Raw genomic sequence first — 20,794 nt, forward strand, 5'->3', positions numbered from 1 at the left:
CACACCTCACAGGACCGGTGAGCAAATCAGTGAGTAAGTGTGCCTTAAGTCCTAGCTGATGCCTGGCTGCAGGGGACACTGTAGGGGGTCTGAGGTGGTGGCACATACCTTAAACGCAGCCCTCAGGAGGCAGAGGCTCTCCACAAGCTCCAGGTTCACAGAAAGACTGGGTCTCAAAAAATAATGAAGACACTTGATTGTAACGGAACTTTTGTTTTCTTTGTAAACTTAGTTATGTTATGTAAATATGTAAAATCCCAAGTGTGGGGTTTTAGTTTGGGCTTTAGTTTGTCCACAGTTTATAATTGTCTCATGCAAGGCTTGGTCTTTGCCAGCTGGTAGTGGCCTGTCTCTTGTAGCATGGAGAGGGGCATGGCCTAAGACTCTGAGGAGATAAATAGGAGAGCCCGGAGAGAGAAGGTGTGGTGTGAGGTGGTGGCATGTAGTGTGTAGCAGTTTAGAGAAACCAGAGACAGATGGGTGTGGTAGCCAGAGAGAAATGTTTCATCACAGTGGCTCAGAGGAGACTGCCCTCTGTGTTTGTTGTTCATGGAGATTGGTATTGCCCCCAAAGAACCCAATGACCCAGCCGGGCGTGGTGGCGCACGCCTTTAATCCCAGCACTCGGGAGGCAGAGGCAGGCGGATCGTTGTGAGTTCGAGGCCAGACTGGTCTACAAAGTGAGTCCAGGATGGCCAAGGCTACACAGAGGAAACCCTGTCTCGAAAAACCAAAAAAAAAAAAAAAAAAAAAAAAAAAAAAGAACCCAACAACCCTAAACAGCTGGGAGAAATAAAGTGGTTTTCTACCCCGTCTCCCTACTAACATTCTTTCTTGTAGCCAGGGTAAGAACTTGGTGGAAGGTAGGTAGAGGCTTCAATGCCCCAAATAAAATAGTTAAAAAAAATTGTCAATGGGTGTGGTGGTACACGCCTTTAATCCCAGCACTCGGGAGGCAGAGGCTGTGGGTTTGAGGCCAGCCTGGTCTACAAAGTGAGTCCAGGACAGCCAAGACTACACAGAGAAACTCTGTCTCAGAAAAAAAAAAAAAAAACCCCAACAACAATAATTGTCAACACTTGATTCCAACTGCTGTCTCTATACAAGCATGCACAAGTAAACACAGAGTGCACGCGCGCACACACACACACACACACACACACACACACACACACACACACACACACACCATGCTGTGCAATTTTCACTGGCACCCATGCCAAAACAAACTGTACCATCCAACGTGAACTTTCCATTAACCCTTCCTGCAGCCCCCTCCCCCTTCTTTTTTTCTTCCCCCCTGAAACAGGGGTTTCTCTGGGTAACAACAGTTCTGGCTGTCCTGCAACTTGTTCTGCAGACCAGGCTGACCTACACAACGATCTGTCTGCCTCTGCCTCCTAAGTGCTGAGATTAAAGGCACATGCCACCACACCTGGTTTCTTTCTTTCATTTTCATTTCTTTTGGTTTTTCAAAACAGGGATTCTCTATGTATCCCTGGCTATCCTGGACCTCCCTCCGTAGACTAGGCTGGTCCCAAACTCAGAGATCTGCCTTACTCTGCCTCCCAAGAGCTGGGATTAAGGCATAAACCACAACCACCTAGCTTGTGACTGGTTTATTTCACAGAGCACAATGTCTTCCAGATTCAGAGATGTCAACTTTCTTCTTTTTGAAGACTGACCAATATTCCACATATGTAGATAACTGGTCTTCTTATGCATCATTGAGAAAAGCCAAGGCAGGAGGCAGAGGCAGAAAACCACAAAGGAATGCTATGTACTCCCTTGCTCATGTGCTGCTTACCTTCAGCTATTTTTCTTATAGCCCAGGCCCACCTGTCTAGGAATAGTGCCACCCATAGTAGGCTTGGCCTTACCACATCTATTAGCAACCAAGAGAATGTTCCTGTGAGCTGGGCACAATCCTTCCCAGGAGGAGCCATCCCAGGTCTGCTCTCCTGCTGTATGAACATGCGTGTGTGGATCAGCTGAGGGACCCCTGCCAAATTGCTGGGCATTAAACAAGAGTAACAGCAAAATCAAACTATTCCAGATTGCAATGCCACTCACATTTAACACCCCCAGACTGTCACTAACTGCATCAGAGAAAGAAGAACACCAGAGCGAGCCCAGACAGACGAAGTGGGATTTGAAAGACAATAGCTCAGACAGTGATAAAATATGCTGATTACCACTGGCTGCTAGCAGTCTTTCTAAAAAAAGAAAAGAAAGGAAAAGTGTGTCCTTATAGAGGAGTCTAATAAGCAGTGGGGGAAGCTACTCTTTAGTGTGTGGTGCTTGGGGGGTGTGTGTCAAACTCTGGGCTTTGTGTGTACTAGGGAAATGCACCCCACAGAGCTACATCTCCAGCCTCTGCAATAACTATGGTTTTGTTTGTTTATTTTTGTTGTTGTTTTTCCAAGACAGGGTTTCTCTGTGTAGCCTTGGCTGTCTTGGACTTGCTTTGTAGACCAGGCTGGCCTTGAACTCACATGAATCTGCCTGCCTCTGCCTCCTGAGTGCTAGGATTACAGGTGTGTACCACCACATCCAGCTGATAACTATGTTTTTTAAATGCATAGCTAACTGTGAATGATAGAAATTTGAGGGTTCGCACAGCAAGAACTGGGTTCCAAATGATCAGAGGGAAAGACTTTATGGATGCCTTCACCAGCCAAATAGAATGTTGGGAAGAAGAAACTGAGCTGGTGCCGTGGTAGCACATGCCTTTAATCCCAGCACTCAGAGAGGCAGAGGCAGGTGGATCTTTGTGAGTTCCAGGCCAGCCTGGTCTACAAAGTGAGTCTAGGACAGCCAAGGCTACATGGAGAAACCCTGTCCCGAAATAAACAAACAAAAAACCCATCTACCCCCCAAAAGAAAGAGGAAACAGTAAAAACAAGCAAAAACAAAACAAATAACAACAAGAACAACAAAAACAACCCAGGCCCAGTGGGGAGAGCGACCTGCCACCAGGCCTGACCCCCTGTGGTGGACTGAGTGACCATGGTCCTCATAGGTTCCTATGCTTGAATGCTCGGTTCCCAGGTGTTAGAACTGTTTGGGAAGGATTAGGAGGTGTGGCCTTGTGGGAGGAGGTGTGGCCTTGTGGGAGGAGGTGTGGCCGTGTGGGAGGAGCTGTGGCCTTGTGGGAGGAGCTGTGGCCTTGTGGGAGGAGCTGTGTCACTGGAGGTGGACTTTGAGGTTTTAAAACCCTATACCATCCCCAGTTAGCTCTCTCCACCTTGTGCTTGTGGAACAAAAGGTAAGCTCTCAGCTACTACTCCAGTGCCATGCCTGCCTACTCCATGCCTACCTGCTGCCATGCTCCCCACCATGATGGAAGGAGAGACCTGAATCCTTGTCTTCTGACCTCCACAGGAGCACTGTGGCATGCATAACCCCAAAAAGATACAAAATAAATCAGTGAAGATGTAATAAAAAAAAAAAAAAAGATCAAATAAAGCATGTTATTTAAGACATAGTCTCACTGTGTAGCCCTGGCTCACCTGGAACTCACTCTGTAGACCAGCCTGGGGCCTCGAACTTATTAGAGATCCATCTGCCTCTGCCTGCCAGGTGCTGAGACTAAAGGTGTGCATCATTGTGGCTGGCAGAAAAAGATGACAAAGTCTGGAAGGCTTTGCCACTGGATAGGGATGTGGGGTGGGGGTGGGGTGAAGTGGGGGATACACAGCCAGGGACTGAGGTTTGCAAGCTGCTCCTCAGGGCCCCAGGACCAGCTCCCTATGCCTGCTTTCTTCTCCCACTCTCCCTGTCTCAGCACCAGCCAATGAGGGTGGGGCACGATGAGGACCCATTGTACGGCTCCTTCATGCCATTCTTCCCCAAGGGGGAAGCTTCGGCCTTCCTCTTGCTAGCTGGAAGATTTATGCCACCGAAAGAGCCCCGTGGTCACTCAGGGGCAGGATTGGTATCAGACAGCTCTGTGCCATGCCCTGTATTTATTCTCTCCGTGTCTCCAATGCCACTGACCCCTGGAAAGGGATCTGGGGTCATCCTGGCATGCCATGGTCTCTGTCCTACTGTGAGCCACCCAATCCCTGCCCCTCGTGGTCAGCAGTGAGGCTACAGAGAAGGCAGAAGGAGCAGAACCCAGCAGTAATTATGTGCGCTCGAAACGTGGGTGCAGGAATGGGGCCCCGCAGGCACAAATGTCCTTCAATTCACCCACTGAAATCTCAGGAACGGAACGACAGAAGTGTTTCAGGAATGTTACGCAGTGTGGCCCTGTGCTTCTGCAAACCTCAACTCTGCCTCCAGCTCAGGGCTTAGCAGCAGTTCTAAGATGGAGAAGCAGGAAACAGCAAGGGCTGGGGAAGGTGCCGAGGAAGGGAAGGAGGGGCCAGGAGGAGTGATGAGTGATGCATCATCTGCCTTGCTCACCATGGGGAGCAGGCCCAGAAAGCTGTGGTGGCCCCTGCTCTGAGGGTGGGGATTTGACCCCTGCTGTCACAGAGGAGCTGTGAACTTGATAGTCTTCATCAAAGCTGCCACGAAGTTCCTGAAAAATAACCCAGGTGGCCATTGTCACCATGGCTCTCAAGCTGCAGCTGGAGGGCTTGTTTACAGTTCTCCATAGTTCCTCAAGCAAGTGGGGGAGGGGCGGGGAAGACTCAGATGCCTAGGATGCAAGAGGATTTCTACCTAGCAAGGCGGTAGTCCCTTTGGTGTCTGCGTGTTGAAGCTGGAGCTTCTCAGAGGACCCCGTGAATTAATCATAAGGATGCTTAAGGCCTGCAAGGGACTGGGGTGCAGGGTCACCCCCAGGGTATGTACAGCCAAGCAAATGGTTTTCTTGCAGGGTCACAATCTATATGAATGATTTGAGTCAGCACAACCGAATCACCTTGGTGGCCCCAATCTTGGATGACCTAGACCCTGCGCCATCATGCCCTTAGTTCCAGCACTCAGGAGGCAGAGGCAGGCAGAGCTCTGTAAATTCAAGGCTAGCTTAGTCTACACCAAAAGAGTTCCAGGACAGCCTTTTTCAGACAAACAAACAAACAAGCCAAATTGAGGACTTACTTTTTTTTTTTGGTTTTCGAGACAGGGTTTCTCTGTGTAGCCTTGGCTGTCCTAGACTCACTTTGTGGACCAGGCTGGCCTCGAACTCACAGAGATCCACCTGCCTCTGCCTCTCAAGTGCTGGGATTAAAGGTGTGCGCCACCACGCCCCAGCGAGGATTTACTTTTAGTTTTTGCAGGGAGACAATGTAATCCAGCTCAAGAGACGGCTGGAACCACCTGGGCTCAGACAAGGTTGCACTTCACAGATGGGGAAGCAAAGGGTTGCAGGTGGCGCAGCTGGCAATAGGCGGCCACAGCCAGTCCAGCTGCTCCTTCACTTCTGACTTCCCACCAGGGAGGCAGGAGCCTGGGGCCCTTCTGAGGATCACTTCAGCACTTTTTGCACCAGTTACAGACGCAGGAAGGTTGTGCCAAGCAGGCTCCTTCACAGCCTAGGAGATGCAGACATCAGCACGGAAAGGCAGCCTTTCAGCTGCTCCGGCCTCTGTAGTAGGCTGCTGCAGCATTTTAGAGTGAAGCTCAGGATGCTTGCCTCACCATCAAGGTTACATGAAAAAGCTGCTGACCTACCTGACTCTGCCAGTCCATATGCAGTAGGAGTGAAAGACAAAGCCACCAGGTAGCCTGACGCCTGCCTCAGTGCAGAGCTTTTCTCTGCTGCGTACAGGCTGGCCCTGCCTAGGCCTTTGGGTAGCAGAAAGAACCGTGTGAAAGGTCTTGATTAACTGAGGCCACAGTATTTGGAATCTATGCTGTCACTGGTGAAAGTATATATCATAAAAATCATAGAGCCAGGTGTGGTGGCGCATGTCTTTAATTCCAGCACTTGGGAGGCAGAGGTAGGCAGATCTCTAAGGTCGAGGCTAACCTGGTCTACAAAAAGAGTCCAGACCAACCAAGCCTACATAGAGAAACCCTGTCTCGAAAAACAAAAACAACAGACAAACACAACACAACACAACAGGACCAGTGGTATGCGCTGACATCCTCCCAGCTAGTCAGGAGGCTGAATCAGAGCTGAGTTTCAGGGCCAGCCCTTTTGATAAGCAAACCAGTCCTGTGGGAGCTAATGTGGGACCTTCAACATCCACCTGGTTCCTGATGATGAGCCAAGGTCTGGTTACTACAGCTTGCCTAAACTGTTGAGCGCTGGCTGGGCCACATGCTCCTGCATTGCAATAACCGTTGGGGACAGCTAGTGACATGGGACACCGAGCAGCAGGTCACGGGATGAGTGAATAACGGCAAGCTTGCATTTCTATTACCATGGCAGCAGAATCCAGTGTTCTTGATGCTACGGGTCAGACTGGCACGAAGGATTTTTCTCAGCCTTTGAAAGCTGGTGTGGAGAGGCCACTCGGGAGCCCACTCTGCCTGGGCGGATGTGGAACTTGGGGGCAAGCTCACATTGCTATAAGAAGTCTGGAGCCGCCCACCATGTTGGTGACTGCTAGGGAAACAGGAAGCTTTGCAAAGTAGTGAGGATTGAATTCTGATGACATCTCAGGGAGGCCATCAACGGCCACCTATGAGCTGTGACTGTGTTTGTCAAAGGCTCTGGAAACATGCAAGCCTGCAGATCTTTTTGGTTTTTTTTTTTTTTTTTTTTTTTTTCTTCAAGACAAGGTTTCTCTGTGTAGCCTTGGCTACCCTGGACTTGCTCTGTAGACCAGGCTGGCCTTGAACTCACAGAGGGTCCAAAGGAGTTACCCAATGGTACGCAGGTGCAGAATTGGGGACCTGGGTCCTATTTAGTCCAGCGACTAAACTGAGGGGCCTGGCTGTAAGGCTCAGCTGTGTTCAAACTTGGTTCAGTGGAAACAATAGGCTAAGATGGAAGATCACTGCCAGCTGCCCCTTGACCTCTCTGAATTACAGGCCTCTCCCCCCTGTAAATAGGGAGGGTTCGTGAGGTTAATTCAGTCACACTGTTGCTTTCCAGCAAGTTGCCAAGAGGGCAAGACAGCAGGAAGGAGGGCAAAATCACCATTTTGCTCTATGCGAAACTTTCCCCTTGGGGGATATAAAGGCGTTAAGGCAGTTCCGGACTTTTCTTAGAAACACTTTGGAGGGTGCACAGCAGAGCTGGCCTGCCACCAGCCTGCTCCTTTGCACATGCTTTGAGCTGAGGCGCTCAGCTCTCAGGCACACAGATTTTTTTTTGGGGGGGGGGAAAGGGGGGGGAGGCACTCAGCTTCAAGATCAGAAGCAGCAGCATATTCTTGGTACGCTGCACAAACTCCAGATCAGCAGTGCTGCATTCTGAGTCTGATTGTATCAGGCACACAGTGGATACCAAGTGTGAAGACGCCTTTCCACACACCAGGAGAGGCACTGATTACAAAGGAAGGCCTGGCACTGCCATACAGTGGACAATGCCGCAGCAGGTGGAATGCCCAGAACGGGTAGGACGCAGACCATAGAGGGGTGTGTCTATCCCACAGGTGGGCTGCCATTGGCCATGACTGGCCTCACTACACAACAGGAAGGCTGCCGAGCGCTGACAGCAGGATTCTCCACAGTCTGTGAGCTGACAAGACTCTCCTTATGAAGGGAAACGGGCTGCACGTGAACAAACTCTTTAGAGAACTCATCATGGGAAGTCTTGCTCTGTAGGAATTATTAAGGTACCCTTTAGGCTGAGACAAAGGACCACGAGACATCTGCAGAGGTGTGAGATAAGAGGTAAAAGGGGGCTGGAGAGATGGCTCAGCAGTTAAGAGCATGTACTGCTTTGGCAGAGGCCACAGTTTGATTTTCAGCACGCAGGCTGGACAGCTCATGGGCTTCTTCTATACAGCTTGGGAGTACCCAATGCTTCCGAGCGCCATGGGTAATCACACATGTGTGCACACACCTAGACACACAACACAATACAATTTAAAGCAGAGCCAGGTGTGGTAGCGCATATCATTAATCCCAGCACTTGGGAGGCAGGCAGGCGGATCGCTGTGAGTCTACAAAGTGGGTCCAGGACAGCCAAGGCTACACAGAGAGACCCTGACTCAAAAAACCAAAAATCAAAACCAAAATCAACAAAACCACACACACACAAAAATAACCTAAAACAGGTAAAAAGATGACAAATGGGTCATATACACACCCCACACCCCCTCCTCCCAGTGCTGGGGATTGAATCTAGGCCTCCTGCACAGGGGAGCTCTGTCCCACTCCCATAGTTTTTTTGGGTTTTGTTTTTTCCCCCCATAGGGTTTCTCTGTGTAGCTTTGGCCATCCTGAAACTCACTCCATAAACTAGGCTGGCCTTGAACTTGGGGATCTGCCTCCTGAGTGCTGGAATTAAAGATGTGCACATCTGGGCTTTCATCTCTCATATTTTTAATAAGCAATTACAGGTCTGGTAAAGGCACTCAGTACATCAAAGTGTCCTTTCATGCCAGTAGCAGCACACAAGGGCAAGTAAATCGACTTATACACACACTAGCTTGTTCTTTCTTTCACTGGGTACTGAAATCAACTTGGTATTAATCTGAGTTGGGGTGTTAGAATTAAGATGTCATTGTACTTCTCAGGGTAAGCAGAGCTACAAAAACCCTAGAACTTGAAGCAGTTCAGTAGGTCTGTTTCACAGCTCCAAGTGTGTGACACGGGATGACACACACTTGCAAGGACCCTGACAATCATTAGCTCTGACACCTGCTGTTCTGGATGAAGACCCGGGCTTGAGCATACCAACGGTGCTTTCAGGTGAATGTGGAAGCCTCTGGAAGAGATGAAATGGAAGACAGGAAGGGCAGACATAGGTTACAGACCATACCAGCTTGAAGCTCTGAAAACATCAGCAAAACCGCACTGGGCCCTATTGCCGCATGGCCTGGATTTGGCTAATTACTAAAGAATTTTAAGTGGTGGAGGAAGTATGCTTTCTCCATGATGGTGCTGGCTGCGGTGTCGTGAGTTGGAGGGTGTGCAAACACAGATCTGGATAAGACAGAGAAAGGATAGAGGTGGGCCGTCACTGCGGCGGGCTGGATGGGTGAGCAGGGTATAGTCAAGCTCCTGCAGGTAATGCCTCCCTTCCCTTCCTGAAAGGCTGGAGGCAGACACCATTTTTGAGAAAAATCAGTAACTATGCATTGGATTGCTGGGTATGGTGACATATACCTGTACCAGCACTTGGGTTTGAGAACAGCCAGGGTGGCACAGCAAGACTCCCTCCAAAAAGAAACAACAAAAAACACTAGCAATGCCCATGAGAAAATCCAAGTGGATAAACGTGGAGGCCAGAGATGATGGCTGGGGACATAAAACCCACCAGGCATAACAGTTGGTGTTCTTCTCTCCCTTTCTCCTCCTCTAACTCAGAGATCCTCCCTCTCAGGCAACTGAGTTAAAGCTATGAACAAGTAAAATCAAGGCAAAGGGTTGAGGGCAGGAAAGGCCCAGCGAGAGACTTAACAGAGCAGCCACGACTAGTGGGTCAACAAGTCACTGGAGGACAACAGGAAACGCGGTACCACAGACCAAGAAGACTCACACAAGTGTGTGGACTGTGACAAGAAAGACTGCAGAACACACAGGCGATGTGTGGGGCTATGAGGTAATAAGCATCTTTAAGGAAAACCTATGTAGGGAGCTGGCGAAGAGCTGTCAAGCCTGGGAGGGCCAGCAGACTGCTGCTTTAGTAAAATTCCATGTAAATCTTGCCTTGTAATTTTACTTGTATTTTAAAATTCAATTTTGAGCTGTAAAATATTTTTAAACATAAACCTACTTTTACATTCATGCTTCCTGTAGCTCAATGAATCTAAGATTACTTTCCTGTGCCACCAAGGAAAACATTACCCTTTATGACATAATATCTAGAGCTCCCAATTTTGCTCGAGTGGCTGGCAGCAAGCTCCAGGAAGCCTTATGTCTCTGCCTCCCCAGTACAGGGCTTTTCTTTCAACTGGGAATCTGATCCTAGGTCCTCATATTTCCATAAGACTTCACCAACTGAGGCATCGGTTGTAGCAATATTTACATGGAAGAGGAAATCCACCGGCTCCCTCTCCCTGGAAAGTGCTCACAGACCTGGTCACCACCCTGCAAGAGCTACGCATTGCATTATGCCAGCTGTAGCATTTGCTTGGTATTAGAAATGGCCCTGTGAAATTTTAACTGGGAAGGGGCTCCATTTACAACTCAAGTTCACCTATGGAAAAGGGGGCAGAAAGAACCTAAGAGGTGGAGGATGGGAGGAGTCTGTGAAATGCTGCCTTCTAGGCATGACATGGCTACTGTATGCGGCTACAGTTTCCTGCAGAAGATAAAGGCCAAAAGGCTAGTTAACATTCCAATAGATGGCAGTAACTGGACTCAAGAGAGGGATGTGCTGGAGGTAAGTTAGTAAAATGGGAAGAGTCGGGTGTGAATAGAATCAGAAAATACTGTATGGCTGGGCACACTTTTAACCCCAGCAGAGGCACACCAATCTCTGAGTTTGAGGCCAGCCTGGTCTACAGAGCGAATCCCAGGACAGCCAGGGTTACACAGAGAAACCTTTTATTGAGGAAAGACACCCCCCACCCACTACATACTACATGTCCTGTGCACACGTGTGCGCGTGTGCACACGCACACACACACACGAAAAAAGACCCCCAGACCTAGTATCCGCTGGCAGCAAGGGCAGCCCTTGGCTAGCCTGCTGGCCAGTGGCCACAGAATCAGCAGGTACCCACCCTGGAGGCTTCATCTTCTTTGGGTTCCTGGAACCCACAGAGCCTGCTGAGTGCCAGTAGATAAACTCCCAGAGTATGGTTCTTTTGTTGTTTTGTTTTTGAGACACTGTAACTCTGGTTGGTCTGTAACTCCCTATAAAGCCCAAGCTGGCCTTGAACTCAGACTGACCTGCCTCTTTGCTTTCCAAGTGCAGGGATTAAAAATGTGCACCACCACGGCTCCTGGTTTAAACACCAATCACGTAATGCAAAGGATTAAGGTTTGCAGCTATTTTATTTACAAGTATACATTTAACACAATGAAATAAACACTGATATATTGAAGCCTAGTTAATAGTAGTGTAACATGTGTATCATTTTGATGATTACATTATTTTAAACAACAAACTACACTGAAAAATTAATGCCGATAAAATTCTTGGTCATAATATTAAGAAATACAATATATAAATTGAAAATATGATTGTTTAAAATTTGAAAATGGAAGTGAACTCATTTGGACAGAGTCAGACGTTAACATAATCTGAAAGGGGAGGACCTCTGACCCAAATGACATCTTTCAGGTTAACAGAAAAAAACAGAAGCATAGTTGTCTTCAAGGATGACGAGCAGTTTGCTTCTTCGGGTGGAATATACTCCCAGTGTGCTCTGTAGCGGAATTGTCACATCACCGAGCACGAAGACTTCCCTTGTGAAGCTGCTCCATCTATCTTTTCTGCTTCCAAAATTATTCTTTTAAAAACATCAACAGCAGTCTGAAGAGAAGGTAAAAACAGTGACAGGATCTGTTCTCAGTAGATTCTGAGGAGGGTAGCTACTGACCTGTTCTTTAGGTCCAGATGCCCCACAGCTCCCTGATTTGTAACTGCAACTAGCCCAGCTTCCCTCACCCTGCTCTGCCCAGAACTAGTCCATGATGCTCTCTGGATATTTGGGGCCCTGCCCTGCCCTGCCCTGTGGCTCCTTCCTAAGGAGTCCTTTTCTTCTGGGACTACTGGTACCCCAGGCCTCCTGCAGGGGAGGTGCTCTTCTTGCCCTGCCTGCTCCTGTAGACCCACCCTTCTCTTGGCATCCCCCAAACCCCAGGCTTGATCAACCCTTTCTCACCCTGCCTCCTCTAGCTGCTTCTCCAGACACCTACAAGCCCTCCATCACCAGAGCTATTCCTCCTGGGCACCATGCCACCAATCACACACTAGTCTAGCCAAGCACCTAGGAAACCCTACTTCTTCCAGTCCTGGTCTTCTCTTCTCTAGTGACTCTCACCCCAACCTTAGTCCTGTAGTCAAAACTACTCTAGCCATTTTATGCCCCCCCCCCCCGGGTTTCTCTGTGTAGCCTTGGCTGACCTAGACTCACTTTGTAGACCAGACTGGGCTCGAACTCAGTGATCCGACTGCCTCTGCCTCCCGAGTGCTGGGATTAAAGGCGTGCACCACCATATTTTGCCTTCCTCTGGCCACTTTAGAAAGAGCTCCTTTTTCTGAAGCAAACTGTCAGTCTCTGTTCTTTTAATACAAGAACTATAATCATGAAAATGAAAAGCTATTGTTTTCAGAAGGCAGGATCTGGCCTAGGCCACCTCATTACCAGGAGTCAATTCTAACATACATTTTCTGTGTCCCAACAGTAACGCCCTAGCTCATAGAATCCATAAAGGTCAATCTGGCAGGCCTAGCATCTGACTCCTTTAACATGCTTCCTGTCCTACAGCTAACCCCTTTCTGCTCTTTTCTCTGGTCAGCTTTTGCTCTCACAGTAATGAACCCCCTGACTCAGCAAGCACGTCTATCAGCATGTCAACAATGCTTGGTGCAGGGGAGTATGCACTGCATACAGCTGCCCACTTTGGACCTAGCTACAGTCCCTCGGCTTACCTCTCCCCCTGGCCCCGGCTCATGGCTACTTGCTCTATAACCACTGGAAAACAAGCTGTCTTCGCAGCTCAGTGTGTGCATCTAACGAACTGTAAGCCAGTCCCAGTGGCCATCTCTCTTGAAAGGCACTGGCTTAGCTTACCTGCTTATCAGAATGCAATGCCCAGGAAAAGAGCGGTGCTCTGGGTGGATCTGAAATTGGCCATACTGCCTATGCCCTAAATCACAGTAACCTCAAGTTCTCTAACTTCTTTGGATTTAAATTTTATCATGTCTAAAATGAGGTAGCTGAACAGATAATTTTGAGAACAGAGTAGACAAATGATAAATATAAAAGTGCACGCACCATTAGTAACCAGCCTTTACTCCTGCTCTCTGGATTTCTTTTACTGTCTGTCCCACTACAACTGAGCTGATGTACACAAATTGAACACTGAGCACAGAAATACACAGATCTAACAGGGGGCATAAAGGTTACGCGAGTCCACCTCAGTTCTCAAAGAATGGCTGATACAAAGACAGGGAAGACAGTGCAGGGAGACTCTTGGCTCCCTGGCTTTGACAAGTGCAGCTAGCTAAGCCTGTGAGCCTGGAGTTTCCTCAGAAGGGTAAAGTCATCTTAGTGGTGGATCATACAAGGCCACATGATGAAGCTTCAATACACACTACCACTAGAGAGTACAAAGGGACAATGGAGGAGGATGTGTTAAGCCCAAGAAATGTCTTCCCCAAGCCTAAAGAAGCAGTGCAGTCTCTGTGGACTGCCTGTGGTAGCACAGGCTACCACAACACGCCAAGGACTTGAGCATGCTCTGAGGAAGGTCAGGCAGCAAAGGGGGAATAAAAGTGAGGGATGGAGGCATCAGTGCAGCATGGACACCATAGGTCTGGGCAAAGGAACAAGTGTAAACTGAAGCTATGAATAAAAAGCAGCAGCACTTCTGTGACGTGCTCTAGTACAGAAATGACACTCCCCCTTAAAGGGACAGCCGTAAGGCTAAAATTGGCAACAAAACAACTCTTAATAATTTCCGTGTTATAAATAACTATGCAACCTCAAGAGGAAATAGAGATTGGAGGGCTGACAAGATGTCAGATTAGATGACTCTGCTTGTCACGGGTTCAGAACCCCGCCCCCTCCCCCAAACCCTGTATGGGGAAATTGGCGAAGGGGGTGGGGGGGTGGGGAAGGATCGGGTCATCTTATCTCATAGAGAATATTTTTAAAATGAACTTTTAAAAGTAAGCCAACAAATCTTGCACTCCAAAGAAAAAAAGAACCCCCCCCCCTTTTTGTGCCCCAAACTGGACATGCGACTCAGCATTCTTAGGACCAAGCTATTAATTTATGTTTTCTCATTAACAAATTCAAGAAATTGTGGGCCTCTAGGATGCCCTGGGCCCAAAGGTTCTGAAGGATGCTCTCCTAGCAGTCCTCTGCTTGCTGTGCCACCATTTGTTCTTCATTCCATGGGGCTTACCTGCCTTCATCAACCCAGACAAGAAAGAGCTAGGCCTGGTCAGGTGCATGCTGCCTTCCTGCCCTCCCAATCACCCGGCTCTGTGTCTGAACTGTGGATTGTGCAGAAGAGCCTGCAGAATAGCTATTTGACTATATTTTGACTGAGGGCTTGCAGTGCAAAGCCAGGCCAGCGCATTACTTACAATAAGAGGGGTTTATTTATTAAAAAACACAACAAACAAAACCCCATTAATCTGACCCATTTTCTAGTGAAAAGGATTCCACAGTTATACAGTTAAGTCTCCTTGTCTGTGTCTTATTTCTGTTCTGGCCTATGGACACAGCCACAGCAACAAATGTGCTTTCAACAAGTATGCCCTTCTCTACATGCATTCTAAGCCCACCTCAGTAGAATATTTCTCTTTGTTTCTGTCTCTCTCCCTCTCTCAGTTTTTTGAGACAGGGTCTCTCTGTGTAGCCTTGGCTAGCCTGGATTTGTTTTGTAGACCAGGCTGGCCCTGAACTCACAGTGATGGTGCCTGCCCCTGCCTTTCTAGTGCTGAGATTAAAGGTGTGCACCATCACTATCTTGCATACCTGATTTTCTTTAGCAGAAGATTCCAAAAAAGCTGCATTCCAAGATTCTGCCAAAGCCTTTCCTTCTTCATAACTGATCACCCTAAAGGGAGAAGAAAACTCTTGACTCCTTGTTCTCTGTCATTTAAAAAAAGCTTCGACTAAGTTATCAGAGGCCCCACTTGACCAACCTTCCTATCAACAGAAGCATGTGCTCTACGCCATCAGGAAACAATGCAGGAGCACTTAGCTCCACCTGGGCTGGATGGCAACAAGCCTTTGCAGGTTCAGGAAAGTGACTGCTTTCCAGCACTGCAGTATCAACCACGATCACCTGTGCAAGGCTTTAAGCAACTCAGGGCCCGGGAAAATCCACCACGACCACAGTTCACCTGAGCATCAACCAGCCCAGGATACTCTCAGCTTCTCCCAACGCTCTGCCACTGGGCTCCTTGGACATGGTGCCCCTTCCCTGATCACAACTAGTATGTGTGAAAACTGAGACCCTGTCTTGGTATTTAACTTCAAGAGAATGTCCCAGCTTGCTCCTTGTCCTAAGTAAGTATAGCATTTACACTGCCTACTGCTGCTACTGTACACAATGGCAACACTTTTGCCATGAGAACAGAATTTAAAATAGCATTTTGGTGACTAAATCTCCTTGGACTTAAGAGCTACATACCTTTCCATATGCAGGTCTTTCTTATTTCCAACCAACATAATAGGTATCCTATTAGGAGAAAACACAAGAGCCAAGGTAAATCGATTCAGCCTTTCCAGCTTAGGAGATGCTAACATGCATTTCTAGGAAGAGACACGGTGTTACTTACTGTACTTTCCCCACCATATCCAATAACTTGCCATGGATAACTTTAATTACTTCAAAACTACAATACAAAAAGTGTAGGAACAGACATCATTTTAATGAAGACGTTTAAAAAGTTACATATATTAAAAAAAAAAACAAAAACAGCACAGATTCACCATTTTAACTTGAACAAAGAATTATCAAGTCCTTTCACATGATACCGGTAATCCTTACTGAGACTACTCAAAGACAGACAGGTTCACGCTGTTTAAGTCTAGCACTGGGCTGACAAACCATAAGAACACCTATTTACCCTCAAACTGCATTTATCAAAGAACAGAGTGTTTATATGGGAATATGGAGAATTTTTTGTGAGGTGTTTCCCCCTAGTGATCAGCCCTGTTGCTCTTCCATTTTCTTTCTTTCTTTCTTTTTTTTTGAGGCAGCCTCAATGTTTTGATGTATAGCCCTGGCTGGCTTGGAACCTGCTACTGGGACCAGGCTTAGCTAGTTCTGCCTGCCTCTGCCTCCCCATGGTGGGATTAAAGGCATGTGACATCGTGCCTGGCCCCCTCTCCATTTCTAGGCACTATCATTCACTAGGTGCTGCCAACCCTTGTTTTTTTTAAACTGCCATCCATGCCCTGATGATCCCTGAGCACATTACAATGATTAACCTAAAATACTGCCACAGTGGGATTATTTACACCTCTGGCTACTGGCTAATGGACACAAGCCATTCCCACCCTCACTCAGAAAGCCTGGTGTGAGCATCAACCAGTACACACTGCATTACTTTTGAAGTGGCCTAGAACCTGACAGCCCTCCACTCCTCTCTGTGGTCCCTTGGTCTAGCTCTGTGATTCTCACTGCCATTGGCTTCCACCTAGATGACTCCCAAGTCCTGACTCTTTTCCTTCTTTCATCCACCTTGCTGGGCCTCCAGCACTGCCAGAACCTCCCACTGAAATGCCTTCTTCCTTGAGATCCTTGACCATTCTCCCTTATTTGTTTCCAAGTCTTTACTCTATGGCTCTTTTTTCCCTCAGGCTGATTCTTTTTTTGCAGGGGAGGGGGCTCAAGACAGGGTTTCTCTGTGTAGCCTTGGCTGTCCTGGACTTGCTTTGTAGACCAGGCTGGCCTCTAACTCACAGAGATCTGCCTGTCACCACGTCCAGCTTCAGACTAATTTTTAAGTTATGTATGTATGTGTTTGTATATGTGTCCCTGCATAATCTAGAACAGAGCACTGGAACCTCAGGAGCTGAAGTTACAGGATTCTGTGGACTACCCAATGTGGGTGTTGGGTAGTGCATCCTCATCCTCTGGCCCCTCTCCCCGCCACTCCTCCTCAATGGTACTTCCTAGACTTGTTTCGCCTACATAAATCCACACACTTCCATAGCTCTCACCCGCTTCTTTGCAATGGTATCCAGTATCATTGTCAGGGGCGGACATAAGAAACTCCAAAAAGGCTCAGTTTTTGAACAAAGACTGCTGAACACATCACACATCCCGTTACTGATAAGAATTAAGCTGGGCAGTGGGGGCACACCCCTCAACTCAGGTCCCTCAAGCGTGTACAGTGAGTACTCGTACCTACTAAGCCACCTGGTCAGCCCAAGTTTCCTTATTTTTAAAACTAGCAGAGATGGCTCAGAGGTTAAGAGCACTGGCTGCCCTTCCAGAGGTCCTGAGTTCAATTCCCATCACCCACATGGTGGCCCATAACCATCTATAGTGGGATCTGATGCCATCCTCTGTCGTACAAGCACACATAAAAATTGAAAAATTTAGGGGAAAAAAAAAATAAACAATTAGTTCAAGGCAATATAAATGTAATGTCAAATGCTTTTTTTTTTTTTTTTTTTTTTTTTTTTTTTTTTTTTAAAAAGACAAGGTTTTCTCTGTGTAGCCTTGGTTATCCTGGACTTGCTTTGCAGACCAGGCTGGCCTCCAACTCACGGTGTTGCCTCTGCCTCCCAAGTGCTGGGATTAAAGGTGTGTGCCACCACGCGCAGCTTTACTCTCTTTTTAAATAGTGATTATGGTTATAGTTCTAGAATAACTTTTCTTAGCCCTCATTTGTTCAGTAGATAAATGGTCCCACTGTGTAGCCCTGGCTAGCCTGAAACTAGTATGTAGGCCAGGCTAGCCTTGAACTCAGTAGTCTACCTCTGCCTCCTTGTTGCTGGGCGCGGTGGTGCACACCTGTAATTTCAGCACTCAGGGAGGTAGGGCAGGCAGATCTCAGTTAGTTCAAGGCCAGCCTGGCCTACATAAGAAATAATCCCATCCCTGCAGTCAAGTTCTACTGGACAGGTGGCCTTGAGTGTGATGTGGGAGACTTGGGCATGAGTCAGTGTCACATAGAGCCTATGTAACCCTGGGCAAGTTACCTTACCAGTTGATTGTTTAATTTCTTTCTACAGAAGGTGAGAACCAAAGCATCTGAAGAAGGGCTACTTATGGTAACAGTCAGTAATGAGCTATTTAAAATTTTTTTCTTTACGTCTCCATGGGTATGCCTGTAGCATGGTTGCCCTCAGGTGCCTTCCCTAATCACTCTCTAAATTTTTTTTTTTTTTTATTTTAACCTAGGGTCTCACTGAACCTGGAGCTTGCTGACTGGCTAGAATGGCTGGCTATCAAGCCCCAGGAGTCCTTTGGTCTCTAAATCCCCAATGTAGAGACTACAGGCACAGGCTACTATGCCTGCGTCTACATGGCTGCTATGGATGCAAACTCAGGTCCTCACACTTGGAGAGTGGCATTTCCATGAAGTCTTCAAGGACAAACCATTGACACACATTCTCCTTGCATATCCAGCCATATCTGTTTTGCCTACTTCAACAGTCCACTCCTTTTTGTGACAATGGATGACATTCCTGGTGACAAATGTGTGGCTAAAAGAACCAAAATCACTAACAAAGCAGTGGCTGCATTTTCAGTCAGCAAAACACTATTATTCAAAGGTCTCACTTCATAAATCCACAGGATAAAATATTCAAACAAACTCAAGTCCCTAAATTGTATTGGTGAGTCAATTCTGTATTAACATAGTCAAAACACACAAAACATAAAACCAATTCACTGTGTCCCATTCAAATAGCAGAAAAGCTCAGATCACATTCAGTTACCACCTAGACAGCCACAGGTAAGAAAACACATTTTATTCTATCAGTGTAATGGGATGTATTGAGGACTCTAGTCCCTACAAATAACCTGACTTCATCATTTAAAAAAAAAAAAAAAAAAAAAAATCACTGAAAACATTTAGTGTAATAACCAATTCTGTTACTATTAATTTTAGCGTAATCACTTAAAAAGGCCTAATGTATAGTAATTAATTCAAGCAAGCAGCTAGTCTTACCTTTTGATTGATGTAACAGAATACACAAGAATATAACCATTAATATCTATGGAGTATGTCTGAGGAAAAATGGAATATTCATCCTGTAGAAAAAAATTAATTTCATTTGAGTACTCTTCATAGACCAGAGTAAACAGGTGCCATGTTTCATTGCTGTGAACTGCACATTAAATATAACCTTAAAGAACTACTAATATTAGCAAAGGTGAGAATCATTCAAAGCAGCCAAATCTGAATGCATCATCCAGTAACAAAGAACTCATCAGAGTGACAGTGGCAACCCAAGTTCTGCTGCTCTCAACTGCACAACACACAATCATCCTTGACTTAGGATCCTGTCAGGTTTATTACTTCCATTATCACTCCATTAAAAACACTTAAGACTGTTTGATGTCCAACTGTGCCTCCAAGTTTAGAGCAAAGCCATTCCTTAGAAGAATGTACCTGTGTTGACTTGGAAAGCCACAGGGAGACATTTCCTCCCCATTCTGCTTAGATGTCCCTGTCAACTGAGTTATAGCAAAGCACTCTCTTGTCTGAAGGATATCAAGTCTACAGAAACCTCAACCTAACCATCCAGCGCAGGCTGAAACCAGGAAAGCAGCAGGCACAGCAGAACTCATCCTTTGTCTTCAGGTCACTGGATAAGTAAGAATAATTGAGACTCAGAGCCCCACGCAACCCCTTTTGGAAACAGGCCCTCACTATGCAGACCAGGATGGCCTCATACTCACAGAGGCCTTTGCCTCTTGGGTGTTAAAATTAAAAGTGTGTGCTACCACGTCCTATCTGACTCAAAGCTTCTTAGAGGGGTTCTAGACTTAGCCCCCACTTTCTAGGGGCTTTTAAAAAAGATTCCAAAAATCCAAAAGCAGACTGAAGGCCAGGTAATTTGAGAGTCCCACTCTAAACATTTTGCCCAGGACCCTAAACCTGGTTTACGAACAGCAGCAGCAGTCTCCTTCACACTAAATATGTTTTCATTCAGGCAATAAATTGTCTATTCAACCACAAGGACAGAGAGAAGCCTTCCAAATTGGTCCTAATCCTACATTGCCAGGGGCTCATACCATCTCTTGTTTTAATAAGCCCCAGTGCACATTCTTTTTAAAAATATTTTATTATTATGCATACAGTGCTCTGCTTGCATGTACACCTGCAGGCCAAAAGAGGGCACCAGATCTCATTGCGGATGGTTGTGAGCCACCATGTGGTTGATGAGAATTGAACTCATGACCTCTGGAACCACAGTCAGTGCTTAACCACTGAGCCATCTCTCCAGCCTCCCAGTGCACATTCTTTCAGAGACTAGAATGGGTCTCTGGGATAGAACTGCTAATGTCTGACTGGTTCGGCATGATCCACCATAGGCTCTGGATGTACAGGCTGGGGGAAAAGAGCAGCCGCAATACTCTAGAGACTCAGAGTCACAAACATTGAGGGTTTATTTGCTTCCAGTACAAAAACTCCAGGTTCCTCTGGTGCTAACACCACTTAGTTTAGTTCCGCTATCTCCTGCTTCACCTGCTCATTCTACGCTTACTTCATAACAAAGCAGAAGAAATTCATTTCTAAGTACAAGACACATCCCATTATTTTAATTATTTTAGGTCCATTTCAATATGCCCAGGTTCTCCCCAAGCGCGCGCGCGCACACACACACACACACACACGCCTCCATTCAACATTGCAGAGATTTCTCCTCTTACCCGCCTGCTGGCCTGACCCTTTGTGACTCTGTGCTGCAAGGCAGGAAGAGTCAGAGCTGAAAGCCCAGCTCTTTATACTCCTTACCCTCCAGAGAACAGGGACAAATTCAGTCTAACAAAATGGTTTCTAGGAAAGGCAGGGCTGGGTGCCATGGAAACAAGGCAACTAAACTGTCAAAGGGCTTTTCTGTTCCCTGGAGTACTCTTCTTTCTCCTTTGTCCCAAGTCAGTATCGCAGCAATGCATTC

General features: G+C 47.0%; 1 protein-coding gene across 1 annotated transcript in view; it reads right to left on the reverse strand.

Moving 5' to 3' along the window:
* Positions 1-10,996: 10,996 nt before the first annotated feature.
* Rheb (Ras homolog, mTORC1 binding) overlaps positions 10,997-20,794 on the reverse strand; it is a 34,583-nt gene continuing 24,785 nt past the window's right edge. Inside the window, exons 4-8 of the mRNA XM_051152182.1 lie at positions 18,838-18,920; positions 15,487-15,543; positions 15,339-15,386; positions 14,678-14,759; positions 10,997-11,496 (exon numbers count right to left, since the gene is read on the reverse strand). Coding sequence (XP_051008139.1) covers positions 11,404-11,496; positions 14,678-14,759; positions 15,339-15,386; positions 15,487-15,543; positions 18,838-18,920 — 363 coding nt within the window. The 3' untranslated portion in view covers positions 10,997-11,403. The remainder of the gene's footprint in view (positions 11,497-14,677; positions 14,760-15,338; positions 15,387-15,486; positions 15,544-18,837; positions 18,921-20,794) is intronic.

Source organism: Acomys russatus, chromosome 10 (assembly GCF_903995435.1).
Source record: "Acomys russatus chromosome 10, mAcoRus1.1, whole genome shotgun sequence".
NCBI classification, from domain to species: Eukaryota; Metazoa; Chordata; class Mammalia; order Rodentia; family Muridae; genus Acomys; species Acomys russatus.